At 40.1% G+C, this 15,851-nt stretch overlaps 1 protein-coding gene across 2 annotated transcripts; it reads left to right on the top strand.

The window, feature by feature from the left end:
• Nucleotides 1–115: 115 nt before the first annotated feature.
• On the top strand, nucleotides 116–15,486 carry adam23a (ADAM metallopeptidase domain 23a; the record flags this gene model as incomplete). Of its 2 annotated transcripts, XM_079459756.1 has the most annotated exons (27): nucleotides 116–399; nucleotides 1,198–1,418; nucleotides 2,004–2,080; nucleotides 2,379–2,442; nucleotides 3,744–3,826; nucleotides 4,063–4,126; nucleotides 4,217–4,289; nucleotides 4,381–4,466; nucleotides 4,631–4,696; nucleotides 4,912–4,980; nucleotides 5,083–5,249; nucleotides 5,339–5,423; nucleotides 5,550–5,637; nucleotides 5,729–5,780; nucleotides 5,901–6,000; nucleotides 6,086–6,157; nucleotides 6,244–6,330; nucleotides 6,456–6,536; nucleotides 7,721–7,771; nucleotides 7,872–7,935; nucleotides 8,031–8,136; nucleotides 8,617–8,736; nucleotides 8,821–8,989; nucleotides 10,550–10,661; nucleotides 11,883–11,973; nucleotides 13,184–13,372; nucleotides 14,054–15,486. In XM_079459756.1, exons 1-26 carry the CDS (start codon nucleotides 321–323, stop codon nucleotides 13,194–13,196), a joined length of 2,340 nt encoding a protein of 779 aa, XP_079315882.1. In that variant the 5' UTR covers nucleotides 116–320. The 2 variants fall into 2 exon arrangements, with proteins under 2 accessions (XP_079315882.1, XP_079315883.1); XM_079459757.1 differs by lacking the exons at nucleotides 13,184–13,372; nucleotides 14,054–15,486 and having other exon boundaries at nucleotides 11,883–11,977.
• Between the last annotated feature and the right edge of the window lie 365 nt (nucleotides 15,487–15,851).

The raw sequence follows: 15,851 nt of genomic DNA, 5'->3' as shown, positions 1-15,851 counted from the left end.
AAAGTAAGGATGGGCTGAAGCGTCAGCGCAGCAGAAGCGGATGTACTGCGCAGGCGCACTGCTTTCATTTCGGCGCGAGATGCTTGGCCACCGCCTTCCATCCATCCGTGCTGCCACCCCTTCGCCTTCTTCCCAGTACTCCCCACCCCTCAGCATCCCGACAGCGTTACCCACCCCTCAACATCCGATGCTGCATGAAGGATTTCCCCCTCTTCTCGCGGCATACGCGAAGATATTTAACGCTCTCACAATAATGGATTGCGACGCTCATTGTGAATTAAAGCGCTGATGACATTTTATTCAGCCTTCAAATATGAATCATGCATCTGATATTCAATCTGTGTCTGCTCGCTAGAATATTTATTTCCGTGCTGTCTTCTATTGCCACGATCTCAACGGGTATGTATAATTTCCCCAACTTTAACGTTTTTGACTGTTTAATATTCGGTGTCCGTAACAGAATATCTTTTTTGAATATTTTCTATACGTACGTACATTATTATTTCAGTGCTTCTCGCATGCCTTTTGTTGCAGTTAGATATTCGTGCTTATGATAAATACGCATATTCTTTGCACACAGGGTGGGTGATGTCGGGTTTGATAGAGCACCGTAATTACTTTGCTGTGTTTACGTGCATTTGTATGTGTCGATCTAAGCTTTTAAAGGCCTCTGTGGGTTGACAGCACCATTAGTATGGTGTCGAGAAGATGGTATAAGGTGGTCACTCAGCATCCAGACTAGCTGAGTCTCGGTGAATCTTAATTCGATTACCATGAAAACGCATGATGATTATGCTCTTACATGACGCGCATTGAATGCATTTACAATCCCGCTATCAGTCGTCAGATATCTTGCAGATGACGTTTAAAAATAGATGCGCTCGTATCTGCATGTGTCTCTTGCCATTACGTATCGCGTCTAGTTCCCCTAAACGCCGGTTTGACTGTGCGATCAGATGTCAGTGTTTTTATTTGGTTATGTACTTGCCCCTGTGCCTCCGCTCGATACACAGAGATAGATCTGCATGAGAGAACTCTGTGCGCTCTCTCTCTCGCTCTCTCTCTCTATCTCTCTCTCTGCAGCATCACAAGGCTGCAGCTGCTGCCATACGTTCATATATAATTGACGGAATTCCTCTTTGAGATGGAAACCGTAAAGCGGTAAAAAAATCCTGGTACTGTTCCTCCTCTCCGCAGGTTCCAGCTCCTTGCAGTATGAAGAACTCGGGTATCGGCAAGAGTCTGACACCCCGCGAGCCACAGCAGCAGCGCCGGGCAATTTTACAGGAAGAAAAACGGGAGAGCGCGAGATCACGATCACATATCCCTCGCGGCTCGTCTTCTACCTGAACGAAGACTCGGAGAGCGCGTATCATGACCTGGACACTCGCACGCGGAATCAGGCCGGTGACGGACAGGTGAGACGCAAGGTGTCACTCAGGTGCGCTTGTGCGTCAGCGCTCGTGCAGAAGAGACCACTTCATCGAGTCATTACTTGTCCAATAAAAGGGAAACGAATGAAGAGTGTAAGATAAGCTGGACATCCGAAATATCAGAATATAACACTAGTGTGAGGGGCTGCTATATCGCACCTCTAGCAGCTGCAATGAATGGTGCATTACGACCAATGTTCATCCACTTTCACCGGTCCTCTCTCACAAATCTTACATGCTTTTCGCAAAAGAAGCAGTTTTCTCCCCCCCAACAGGGACTCCATACTAAACAGATGGGATGTGGGATTGCTTTGTGCACACGCTTTCTGCGTGGTTCTGCCACTGCAGTATTTTTTTACAGAATGACACAGCTGTGATTTATGTCTGTTTGTTGATGCTCTAGAGCAATTGTTTTATCTTAGAAATTTGCTCGCTGAGAGAATAAACATAGTTTGTTCTTCATGAAAAGATTTGCTGAATAGCAGATCTGGCTATTGATGTCTAGATTTATACACTATTGCATGCGTGTTTTTGAAGTGTAAATGAGCCTCTCTTTCTTTCTGACTGCAGCATGTCCACCTGGCCCAAGCAAGTTTCCAGCTGGAAGCTTTTGGCTCCACCTTTACACTGGACCTTACTCTGAACAAGTAAGTTTGCGGGCGTGTGTGTGTCCAATAATATACAAAGTAAAAAAATCAAAGAGAGATTCCAGGTTTACTGGGCTTTGAATGTTTTAAATCAGAACACTGATCAACTAACAGCCTGTCCAGAAGGTCTTACAGCACAGTTTATACAGAAGACAGTGTTCTCCCAATGCACTCTTACTGAGCACAGAGGCGCATGGGAGTTGAAGCAGTTAATTACATTTTGTCTGAAAATGTAGAGCTTGTTTTGGACAATTATTGTGACATTTCCTTTTAAAATGGTCTCACTCATCTTTTGTAGTGATTTGTTGTCATCAGACTATATGGAGATCGACTATGAGAAAGACAAGCCGGTTCTCTCCAGGGTAAGACACAAAGAGCAACATTAACTTTAAAGGGAATAGTTCACCCAAAAATATAAATTCATGTCAACAATTTAATTGTTCTGTTAAACACAAAGAAAGACATTTGGAAGAATGTTAGCAATTTTACATTCTGGGACATCATCCACTGTATATTTCTTGTTCTGTTGAACACAAAATTAGATATTTTGAAGAATATTGGAAAACAAACAGTTCTTGGGCAACTTTGACTACCATTTCATTTTCCTTACTATGGCAGTAAATGGGGAATGAGATTTGTTTGGTTACTGACATTCTTCCAAATATCTTCAGTTGTGTTCAGCAGAACAAACACATTTATACTGGTCTGGAACAAACTGAGGGTGAGTAAATGATGACATCATTTGTATTTTTTGGTGAACTGTCCCTTTAAACTCACCCCTGAAATCAAACCAGGTAACACTTAAAATTAATGTTATATTTGTTAACATTAGTAAATGCATTGTAACATGAACTGACAACGAGCAGTATTGATCGTCATTTATTATTCCTTGCTAATGTTAGTTAATGTCAATACAAGTAGTTCATGGTGCATTAATGAATGTTAAGAGATACAACCTTTAATAAAAAAATGGGCAATTCTATGCAAATGTCAACCTTAAAAGTCAGTTTTATGTCAATATTCGGTGGTTTAAATACGCATGTGAAATCTTTCCTAAAGTTTTTAAAGCATAGTATTCCATAGTTGGGTAAGTTAATTGTCACATCAAGAACAGTCCATATTCCAAAATATCGAATTTGTGGTTTATGAAGAGAATTCCTTCTCCATTTTTGGGGGATTATTGCTTCTGGTTTTTACATTGTAAGATTTCTGTAAATTAAAAAGTATGTTGTCTCCTAAAAATCTGTATCCTGAATCGTCGTCTTTTTTTAAATAGAAAAGTCATGCACAGACTAATATTTTCCTAATGTCTGTACTCTATCATCAGGGGTTTAATAAACTATAAACAGATGACTCAATATATTGTTATTAAATATTTGAACTTTTGACCAAAAATCTCACACCCATAACGCTGAAATTAGCATGAATTTAGAATTATTAATGCTGTAGAAATATTTCCCATTGTTAGTTAATGTTAGCTAACGCATTAACTAACTGTTAACAAATACATGAGGTGTTACCGTTTGTACTTTATTATCAAACAAGCAAAAATATAACATTAAATAACCACTGGTGTGGGGTAAATTAATGTCATTTACATTTTATAAGTGCATTTTAAGTGATGTCTTTGTCTGTAAGCAATGACAGATCTGCGTTTGTTTAGGGCGGTGAACACTGCTACTACCACGGCCAGGTGAGAGGACAGGAGGACTCCCATGTAGCTTTGTCCACCTGCGACGGGCTGCAGTGAGTAGCGTTTCTTTGTTTTAGTGTGAGATGAAGAGAGAAAATCTGATCTGGTGCCCACTGTGAGGCCAGATGGCAATTGGCACACATAAAACGATCTGAATGTCAACATGTTAGTGTGTGCTTGAGTGTTACAGCTGATGGAAAGAGCAGACGTGTTTGTTCGGCAGTTTAGGTTTTCTTATCACTAGCAGTTGATTTACATCTTTTTTTCTGTTATTCCGTTATTCTTTTAGCGGGATGTTTGATGATGGTAATTTCGTCTATCTCATTGAGCCTCTGAAACAGACTCACACCGTGGTAAGATCACAACTGTTGTAGTTTATCATTCCGGTTTAATTCGCCACTCAACCTGTCTGTCGACTAAACCTGAGGATTTGCACTTTTCAGGAATCAGAAGCACGGCCACACACTTTGCGCCGAACATCATCGCTACGCATGACCTCTGCCCCTGCTGATTGGGGTAAGTGTGTCATGGTCTCAGTAACAGTAGAGACTAGCTATTAGGACCACACCCTCGTCTTTATTGTTACCTACATTTCTGTTTCCCTCAGCTGCTGATGACCCAGTTGAGGAAACAGAAGAGGAGAAACAGATTTTCGCTAGCATGCCTTGGTTGAAGAGGAGGAGGAAAAGGGCCGTAAGAAAATAACCTTTAACCTCTTCAGTGGTTTTCACTGTTTCCATGGAAACATCTATATGTGTTACCTCATATGTTACATTATAGTACATATAGTAGATTTACATTTTTATTTAGCTTGATGGTGATGTTTGTGATTTTGTTTTTGTTCTGCGGGTGCTAAGATGCCACGAAACATTTTTGAAGAAATGAAATATCTGGAAATAATGATTGTCGCTGACCACAACACGGTGGGTTTATTTTTTAACGCAAAACACAGTTTTTCTTGAAGAATTAAAAAAATTCAGCTCCCTTTAAGCTTCTGTTCTTAGTGTTCTTTTATGATGTGCAATACGTTTTTTTAATGTTTTAAGCGTTAGTATAGAAAGTGTCCACTAGAGGGCAATAAATAACAAATGCCATGCAGGTCATGTCTTTTAGACAGTTTGACCTCTTGTTTTTACAGTTTAAAAGGCATAAGAGTAAGAAGCATACCCGGAACTCTGCCAAATCTGTGGTCAACCTGGTAGATGCTGTATGTTTGTTTATTTGTATTTGTTGATTGAAAATTCCCCTAAATATACCTTTATACTTTTTCATAATTTCCCATTTAAATTTCAAATAATATTTCCCTTAGATTTTTAAGGAACAGCTGAACACACGTGTGGTATTGGTTGCTGTGGAGATCTGGTCGGACAGGGACCGGATTCCACTCAGCGTGAAGCCGCTGGAAATGCTGCGAGATTTTTCAAAGTACAGACAGCAAAGCATCAACGTCAATGCTGATGCAGTGCACTTGTTTACGTGAGTTCTGGATTTTTTTTGTATGTTAGTGAGATGTTTTGAAATGCAGTTCAAAGAAAGAGATTATGAATAAAATCTTCTCTTCTCAGCAATGTGACATTTCACTACGGTCGGAGCAGTGTCGCATACATCGGCGGCGTGTGTTCCAAAGGAAGAGGAGTTGGTGTCAATGAGGTAAGACACAAAGCACAGGGTGAACAGACTTGCGCGGTTTACCGAAAAACGTTACCAATAGCAATTTTATTAAACAAACGGAGTGACGGCTTAAAAGGGTGTCATGTATTTGTCACATTCTTTCAGTTTGGCAGCACATGGACGATGGCTGGCTCGCTCTCTCAGAGTTTAGCCCAGAATCTGGGCATCCAATGGGATCCTGTGATCAGGAGGAGTAAGTTTGTTTCGGTTCCTATTATCATGCTTCATTTCTCAATTTAGGATTCTGCTTGACGTGAATTTTGAACTGTCCTGTGTTTTTACAGAGGAATGCGGCTGTATGGACTCATGGGTGGGATGTATAATGGAGGACACTGGGTATCATTAAACACATACTCGCACACTATCCAACAGCCTCTCCAATATACCCGTCGGGTTTTGAGCTTCTAGTTTTCTTGATTTGCGTAGTTTTATTTGTGACTGTTTTTTTCCCTGTAGAGTGCAACACCCTCGCAGGTTTTCCAAATGCAGCATCAGTGACTACAGAAATTACCTTTTAAGAGGGGGAGCGTCGTGTCTGTTTAACAAACCCAACAAGGTAGGCTTGTTTGTCCATTGAACACGTTATATATATTGATATTTTAGGTTCCTTTAGAAGAAGCAATGAACCTTTGTGTCGGCAGCTCTTTGAGGCTACAGAATGTGGGAATGGTTATGTAGAAGTAGGAGAGGAGTGTGACTGTGGAGCCCGAGTGGTAAGCACTTTTTCAAACCTATATTTCTATAGAATAATTTTTGTATTTTATGCTGTCCAATAAAAAAATACTGTTTTTTTCTACAGGAGTGCTATAAAGACTGCTGTAAAAAATGTTCTTTGTCCAATGGTGCTCACTGCAGCGATGGCCCCTGCTGCAATGGCACTTGCCTGGTGAGACGCTTGAAATTCTCCTCAATACATCATAACATTCTTTAGACTTCAGTTGGCTTAGTAGTTTTAAAATGTTACACATTATTATGTACTGATTCTTTGTTTTTTCTTCTTTTCTTTTTTAGTTTTATCCGCGGGGATACAGCTGCCGATATGCAGTGAATGATTGTGACATATCAGAGACTTGTTCAGGAGACTCAGGACAGGTTTTGCTTTTTTTCAGCTTCTATCACTGTCAAAATAAATTTGTCATTTTGCTTTCAAAATGATTAATGATGAGTTCTTGACCTTATTCTGTGATGTAGGGAAGATCTATCAGAATTTGCGATGTGCCTTACTGTTTTATTATTTGTTAGAAACTACTGACTGAGATTTATTTTCAACAAGGTCGGTGCACATTTCAGTTCAAAATTTACAGTTAACACATTTAGAAATGTTAGACGCCTGTCACAACCATGCCATGATGTGGCACTTGAAAGTACAGACAGGAATGTAACAGTTCCAAAATGACAATAACAGTATCACGGGACATAATTTCACACAAAACACCCCCAAACTCACTATCAGCCAGTCACAACTGCCATAACAGAAGGGATGTGATTCACTAAATGACAGCCCATCTGCAGCTTTAACACTTTTAAGTTATTCAGGGTTAAAGGAATGGCTTGAATGCAGTTGTCTTACACAGAATATGGTAAATCGGTTATAGTTTTATTAGAGATGTGCAATATAAATGTGTTATAACATGCTAAAAATACCATTAAAAAGTATGCAATGAATTCATTCTAAAATGTATTTTAATCCAATGTAAAGAGATTTTACCACATTTAAAATCTGAAAATGATATACCGACACACCTGTTTCACATTCTTTCTGGGAAAATAAATCACGACTCTCTGTTTCTTGCTAATCCGATCTCTCTATAGTCTACATTATCTTAAAACTTTAACTACATATCTTTAAAAACTAAAGTCCTTTAGTTATTGCAAGCCATTGCAGTATGAATTTTGCATTATTTTGATATAACGTTTAGGCCAATTTCTTAACCAATATATTTAATTCATTTCAGAATCTTTTTTCGGTGGTCCTAAAAAATCTGGGTAACCAAATGTTCTTGACATAATAATGAACCTATTTAAACAGTTTAGACAGTTTAACCTAAATCTAAACAGAAAATATATCTTGCAAATATTCTTCAAATTTTACTCCGTTTTGGAATCAGTTAGTGTTAATATCATTAGAATGCTAGTGCAGAAGAAAGAAACCCATACAGGTTTGAAATGTCAAGCGGTTGAGTCAATTATGACTGAATTTTTATTTTGGGGTGAACTGCTGCTTAAATTTTCATCATGGTAAATTTTTTTTCTTTTGTTTGTGTTATTTTTTATAGTGCCCTCCAAATCTTCATAAACAAGATGGCTACTCTTGTCAACTAAATCAGGTTAGACACTCTCTTTAACATCTCCGTTAAAGAAATTCGTCATAAACAATGTTTAAAACATTTTTGATCGGTCTCAGCTCACTGTTTGCTGTCATTGCAGGGCCGCTGTTACAGTGGTGAATGTAAAACCCGGGACGGTCAGTGCAAATACATCTGGGGCTCAAGTGAGTGACACAAATACTTAGCTCATACAACTGCTCATACCAAAAATGAACCCCTATTTATCTGCTGCTCTTCCTGTATCTATCTATTCTCTTAGAGGCGGAAGGGTCAGAGAAGCACTGCTATGAAAAGTTAAATACAGAAGGGACCGAAAAAGGGAATTGTGGGAAAGATGGAGACAAATGGATACCCTGCAGCAAACAGTGAGTTTGCTTATCTTATTTATTTACTCCCCCAAACTAACTTAAAGGGTATATTGTTGTTCATTTGTTAGTGTTGGATCATGATTCGCTTAAGGAATATGCAAATCAGGTGATGCTGCAGCCACGCCCCAAAAATGAGATTGTTCTTAGGATGGAGCAGCACTGTTGTTAGTTCATCTGAATCAGAACTTTAAACCACTGAAGGTGCATTAGAATATACATCACATATAGATACATGGCCAGTTTCAATACATTTCTCAATGATTTGATATAGTACTACTGCAGTGACGACCAAATGCAGATGCTAAAAATGTTAATCTATTTGTTTTATTTGCACAAAACGCAATCTTCACTAAAAACAACAGCTTTTATTTGATTAAAAAATTTCAATTTTCACCTTAAAATGCCCTAAATGTTCATCTACTCTAATATGGACTGTTAAACCAACTCTAACATTTTCCCAAATGTGTGAATTCACAGTGATGTGTTTTGTGGGTACCTGCTGTGCAGTAAGATTGGCAGAAGCCCAAGGATTGGAACCCTGAAAGGTGACATCACTCCAACCACCTTTAACCATCAGGGTAGACTGGTGGACTGCAGGCATGTTCCGTGATATTGATCACAATACTTTATTGATTCAGATTTTTTATATTTTGACAGTATTCTGTTTACCTTTTATGGTAGTGGTGGACATGTTCTGTTAGATGACGATACTGATTTGGGGTATGGAGAGGATGGGATGCCTTGTGGGCCCTCTATGATGTGCCTTGAGCGGAAATGTCTACCTATCTCCTCCCTGAACCTTACAGCTTGTCCGTTTGGCCCGGGCGGCCGAGTCTGCTCTTCTCACGGCGTGAGTAATCACCATCGGACTCTCGCACCTGCTGACACAAGACTTTTACCCTACATTAGAGTTATAAATAACTTTGTTTGAATTCCGAAACAATAAAGTCAGAAATTGGATTGAATTGAATTCAGTTTGCAAGTTTGCAGCCAAATTATTGACAACCAGTGTTGGTTAAATGACTCTGGAAAAAGTAATGAATTAGTAGTTATACGTATTCAATAGTGTAATTAGATTACTGTACAAATTACTCTCTCCAAAAGTTTTACTAATTACTTTCTATATCGTACATCAACCTTGATAAGAATTGATTCAAGGATAGACATGAAACGTCTTATTTAATTCACTCAAATAAATAATAAATAATGATTCTTATTAACTGACGAAAATACAAATGTGAGAATGATACATTAAAGCATACATTTTAAAGTTAGACTTATGACTTTTATGTCAATTCAATTTATTTATACAGCGATTTTCACAATGTGCATTATTCCGAAGCACCTTTACAGGGGAAAATAGAAACCGAAAAAGGTTAAACACAGTACATGGTGTTTATATAACAAGTTAAATTATTCTAGTAAATAATATCTAATGTCAGCAGTCTCTCTGTCGTTTATTTAGCCTATTTTGCATTAAGTTAATGTTTTGCTGAAAAGATGCGTCTTTTATCTAGATTTAAATTGGGCGAGTGTGTCTGATCCTCGAATAGTGTCGGAAAGGCTATTCCAAAGTTTAGGTGCTACTTATGAGAAAGCTCGACCCCCTTTGGTGGATTTAGTTATTCTAGGTGTTATCGAAAATCCTGAGTTTTGAGATCTTAGAGAGCGTGATGGCTTGTAGTGTGATAGAAGCTCTGTTAGGTAGGTAGGGGCTAAACTGTGAAGTGTTGATAACATTGGGGTAATGTGATCGTATTTTCTGGACCTGGTAAGAACTCTGTATTCTGAATTAACTGTAGTTTGTTTATTGATGATGCAGGACAGCCACTAAGTAGTGCATTACAGTAGCCAAGTCTTGAGGTCATAAATGCATGAATAAGCTTCTCTGGAAGATATGTGCTGAAGACTTTATATTTACATTACATTTATGCATGTGGCAGATGCTTTTATCCAAAGCGACTTTACATTGCATTATCCTATACATTTATACATAGGTATGTGCCATCCCCTGTGATCGAACACACAACCTTGCGTTATTAATGCAATGCTCTTACCACTGACTACAGAATGTTTTTATGTGAGAGTAATCCCGCACTTTACTTTTTCAAGGGAAAAGTAATTCAATTACAGTAACTAATTGCTTAGTAACTGGTTACACCCAACACTGATTACAACATGTTACATTGTAGGAGAGATATTCATATTAAATTCAGATTCATATTAAATTATAGAGTGTTTTATCAAACAAGCGTTTCAGAGCAACAGCGCCCCTACTGTATAACAGTAATGACATAGATTCCTATAACTTTCCGTCAATAGCTGGAAAGCATTCTCATAAACGACAAAAAATATGTTAATGCCAAAGAAAACGGATTCAGTAGTTTTTTATCTGCTTGTCTATCCTCAGGTGTGCAATAATGAAGCCACCTGCACCTGTGATGCTACCTGGGCTGGAACTGACTGCAGCATGCACGACCCCCCAAAGGAGCCACCTGTTATCGAGGACCCGGGCCCTAAAGGTTCGTGATCTCTCTTATTTCTTGAAATATACCAAACACAGTCAGCAATGTCATATTCACAGACCCTCCAATGCATAAAGCCAGGCCACTGCAAAGCCACTTCCAAACATCACAGTTTTTTGGTATTGCCCTCTTTTTACACTCGGTTGCCCTGTCAACTTTTACAAACACTGGTGTATATATATATATTTTAAATGGGGCCTTAAGTGACATTTTCTCTGTTGAATCACCCCTATTTCCTTTGCACAGTGAGCGTGGCCACAAACAGGCTGATAGGGGCAGTGGCAGGGACCATTCTGGCCCTAGGGGTGATTTTTGGAGGCACAGGGTGGGGAATAGAGTAAGCACTTCTTAACCCTTTAACTCCACCCCCCGGCCCGGCAAGCGGGAGATCTTGCGATCCCTCGTGTACGTGCGAGCTGTGTGTACATGTTCTCCCAGTGGCTTTGTCCGTTGTGTTGAATGTGATGGTACCCTGTAATTTTTCTATGTTGTGTAATTGATGGACTGATTGATTGGTATATATCTCTTTTTCCCCTCCTCTCCCCTGGCTGCTATTATCATGGATCTATTTATTATCACCCTGTGTTGCAGTGCTTCCCTCTTTGGTCCATGTGGGGCATTAACAAAAACGTAACAAAAGCTACAAAGAATAAGACCGAGGGGGGGGGTTGTAAAAACATGTGATCACCTGTACTGACGCTTCTTCCGTGTGAAGATGATGTGGCGTCTTTGACCGACATCAAATCCCCCCAGAATTGACCCAATTTCTGTGCATAGCTAATTATGAAACTTTCTCGAGGTGCATGAGTGGGTGAAAGTGCGTGATGAGTGTGTTTGTAGGTTAACGTTTCTTTGTGAGTCTGCGTGTGTGTCTGCAGTCGTCAGTCCCGTGTCGATGTAGGCTAACTCAAAACATCACGGTGCTTTAAGATTATGTGCCGCTCCCCTGTGCTAAAGGCAGTTCATCTGCCCTTCCCAAATTCTAATAACACCCCACACCTACACTATTTTATCCTATCACACTGGTGAGTTCAGCAAAAATCTACCCCCTGTAACGGATTCATGACCAAAACAAAGCTTTTCACTGTCAAATCCATCCATGACTAAAGTAGTACATAACATTCTTGAAGTCCAGCATTTGATGTGTAAACCCTGCATGCTGTGCAGGTGCCCCCTGCTGCTTACGTCATGTTTCTCTCCCATCATGCCCTTCTGCAGGTCCTAGCGCCACCAACCTTATCATAGGCTCCATCGCAGGGGCCATCCTGATGGCAGCCATAGTGCTGGGGGGTACGGGATGGGGATTTAAGTAAGAGCTACACCGCATGCTTCCTACTGCCTGCCAGCCTGGAACAGGCTAACTCACACAAACACACACTTTTGAATAAAAACATACAACACATACCACTTCGCACTCACCTGCACACACACAAGGGCCTGGGCTTCTGCTACAGACAACAGATATTGAAATAGTAGTGAACTGATGAGGATTTATCCGTTAAGCTGCATGCTGTGCTTAGTATTATATAAAGTTCAAATAGTCCGTTTTGTCGTCATTGTATCAAATAAAAACCAAAGTTGACCGTATAGCTGTATGTGGTTCACACTCAACAGCTCAGAAAGTTACTCGCCGATGTTTGTAACCACTTGATCAATCGAGTAATAGAGTAATACCCAAGTCCATCTTTGGTACACGTCCTGAAAAAGGCGTGGTTAAGCATTTGCTGAGACACTCTGTTGACTATAGCAGAACCTCTTGCAGACTGCCCTATGCTTGACATGCATGCGAGCAAAATGGTTAAATAGATACTGAGCAAGATGTGTAATAAAAAGGTTGTTTTTGCTAACAATTCAAACGTGTAAAATATCAATATGCTATGATTTGTACCAAGGTGGGAATTGTTAAAGAATATTACCTTGTTTAATCCAAGAATCAAGCAAATGCAGCTCAAGTTTTGCAAAATGATGTGTGTGCGACGGGGAACATCAAATAGGAGTGTAACTGTACAATTTACATTTGGTCTCAAAATATCTGTAGATTACAGTTTATAACTTTTATAAATATATAATATAATAGTATACTTTTTCTTAAATGTAAGTGAAAGTGGACATGTTAAATCATTTATTGTTCACAATGGCATGTTTGTGGCCAGCATAGACCCACATTCATCCACTTAAGCTACTAGGAAGAAGTTCTGGAGAGCTAGCTTTGAGACCTGGTGACCATTCATACTTTTAGAGGACCACAGCATGCTTGTTTGCACATAGCATCTTGACTGAGCCCATTTAGAGTTTGCATGTAAACTAGCACAAAGCCAGAGCTTAACCGGAGTGCTATCAGAGCATCGCACAAAGGCTGGGCTCACCTCATGTGAAGGGAGGGGTATTTATTTCTTTCCTTGGTTTGAGAAGGGGATTCTGTTGGGTGGGTTGTTGGGTTGGGGAGGGATGACCAGTTTTTGTTTACCCGCTCTCCTCGCCGTGATCTCTCTCTCAATCCCCCCTCCGTTGTCTAAAAGGGTGAGAGTTTGAGCGGAGAGGGGTGGAGGTTGTGTCGTAGGCAGCCTTTGTGCCATGGCTGGCTGCCACGCCCTCTTATCTCCCGGAAGGCCCGGGGCCCCGAAAACCTAGAACAGAGCAAGAGCCCTCACCCCCCACCCGGACTCGCCAGGCACCGCTGCCTTTACTGCCTGCTTCACAGAGACCTGGTACAGATACACGCGCTGCACTGCACCTGCATGCTACCCCAAACACCCCCTATCCCTACACAGCGATAGTGGCGTTTCCCACCTAACCTTTCTATGGCCAGGTGCATGTTAAACTGCTGGGATGCCCCACATCAAGCCACACTACGGGGAGGTTGTGTCAAACCCCTGTCGTTGTTGGTGTTGTTGCAGTTCTTGTTGCCTTTATTGTTGTTCCTGGTGGTATCGTCGTCGTTCATGTTGTGGGTGTAACGTCCTTTCTGACCCTCGATGTTGTACACTCTTTCTTGCTGTTTTCTGTCTGTGTCAGTGTTTTCTCCCAGGAGGTAAAGTTCTTTTTCCACATCCCTTGTTGTCTTTTTAACACATACTCACCCAGTCAGTGGAGGTACATTCTGTGTCTCCTCTTGTCGCTGTGAAGGACAGCCGCTTTTACCCACCGCAGCCCGGCAGCGATAGAATGCAAACGTTAGATCCAAACGTTACGGATTGCTTTTTTCAGAAATCTTTTGGAAATTATTACAAGGCTAACTTAGCAACTCAAGTAACGTGTACGTTTCAGCTGGGTTGCCGGGGGTCAAGGCGGTTCATGGCCTATATGGGCAGAATAGTTGTATGTTGATGTTTCTGGCATTGCCCGCACTAATTTCTTTCTCTTCTCTCCCGTTTGTTCTTATCGCCAAGAAATGTCAAGAAAAGACGATATGACCCTAACGCCAGTGCCATCTAAATACTTTGAGAACTGCATCCTTGCCTTGTGTGCCCCTTGGTTCTGTAAGAACCTGCTGGACTGTACCTTCTCCTGCTGCTAGCTCCGCCGCTGAAGGAGTTAGCGTTACTTGAATCAAATGAGGAAAGAAAGCAGGGGAAGACGAACGATTGAACCTTTTTTAGCCAATGTCACGTAGAACTGCTTCTTTAGAGTCGCCCGTGTCCCTTCGCCCTCTGACCTTGAGCATCCATGCTGAGCCACCAGCAACCCAAACGAACGACTGAGTTGATGGTTCCCGCTCATCAGGGCATGACTTCCTGTTTACACACTGTGGTCTCCGGTTCTGATCTCAGCATGAGCAGCTTCAGCCGTGGATCTTGCATGGCAGAGGAGGGACACCAATGCAAGAATACCGTTTCAGAGAAAAAAAGGACGGTTTCAGAACACAGGTCCCGTAGGCAACAGTTCCAGTAGGTGGGTGAGCGAGCACGTCCACGTGTTTTGAGGGGCTGAATGTGCTAGAAGAGGGACCCATATCTTCTTCTACCAACATTTCAAGGCATAAATGAACATTTTGATTGTTTCTTTTGTTATTTCCGCATGTTATATTGCCGGTATTTTTGTAGAATTAATTCAACTATTCAATCAAGATGAAAAAGCAAAAAGGCTCCAATTGGCCAGCAGCCTATAAAGCTGCATGATAAAATGACATTTGAACTCCAGAGTCTTATGTATGCCTGATGAAGTCAATTCCCCTTAAATAAACTATTATTCTTCCGGCTGGGCCCTTTAGGACTGCCCTGACCTGAATATCGTTACTGGCCAATCAGAAAGCTGCATGATGTAATTGCACTGGGGGCGGAGCCCACACAGCCTGCCACGCTTTTTAAGGTATCTGCATGTCAAATGAAAAACAGTTAACATTTACTTACTATGCAAAGGGGAAACATTGTACAAACCTTATGGTTTGCTAAAGAATTCTCAAGTGAGACTAACAATGAATTTGATCTCAAGCTAACAGATTATTATTATTAGGCAGTCTTTTATATGCTCGGCCATCCATGTTTGACATTATAGTAAGCTTATGATTAATTCAAATAAATGTTTCTATGAAAATCTTCTTAAAATGAATATGTCATTTGTCACTTCCGTTGGACGGTGTAATTCAGGCACTTGTGAAATTAATTGATACTATTCATAGAATGGGGCTATTGAAGTAGAGGGAGCTCTAATTTTGGGCAGAAATAAGAGCAGAGAGAGAGAGAAACAGTGTGTGTTTTTCTAAACCGTCATGGAATGACATTATCAGGTTTCTGAACTCATCTTCTCGACCTTGTTCTCTTTGAAAACCATCTCATGTTCCCATGGAAACATTCCCAAAAAATAATATAATAAAGAACTTTACAAAAACATTAAACATTGAAGCCTTATTTTCTTTATATGTAATGGAGAATTCCTGAGAATTTATTTGTGATGTATGACAAATTAGCAAAAGGCGAAATTGTCACATTTACATTATTACTACGTAAATATCTACCATTAGCAGTTCAGAATATGTTATGTTTTCATACATTGCAAAATCAGACACATTTAGAAAAATAAAATAGCATAACTTTTTAAAGATTTCATAAAATGATCACGAGTTGGTGATGTGGTCAAAAATCAATAGTCTGCTGTAAGCATTTACAATTTTATGAACATAATTTTTTATCTTTATTTGCACTAATAATTCAATAAAAAATATGTAACAAAAACTATTATTTAATTAAT

Source organism: Barbatula barbatula, assembly GCF_947034865.1.
Source record: "Barbatula barbatula genome assembly, chromosome: 7".
Taxonomy (NCBI): Eukaryota; Metazoa; Chordata; class Actinopteri; order Cypriniformes; family Nemacheilidae; genus Barbatula; species Barbatula barbatula.
Note: the sequence above shows the minus strand (reverse complement) of the source record. Positions and strands in the feature narration are given on the sequence as shown.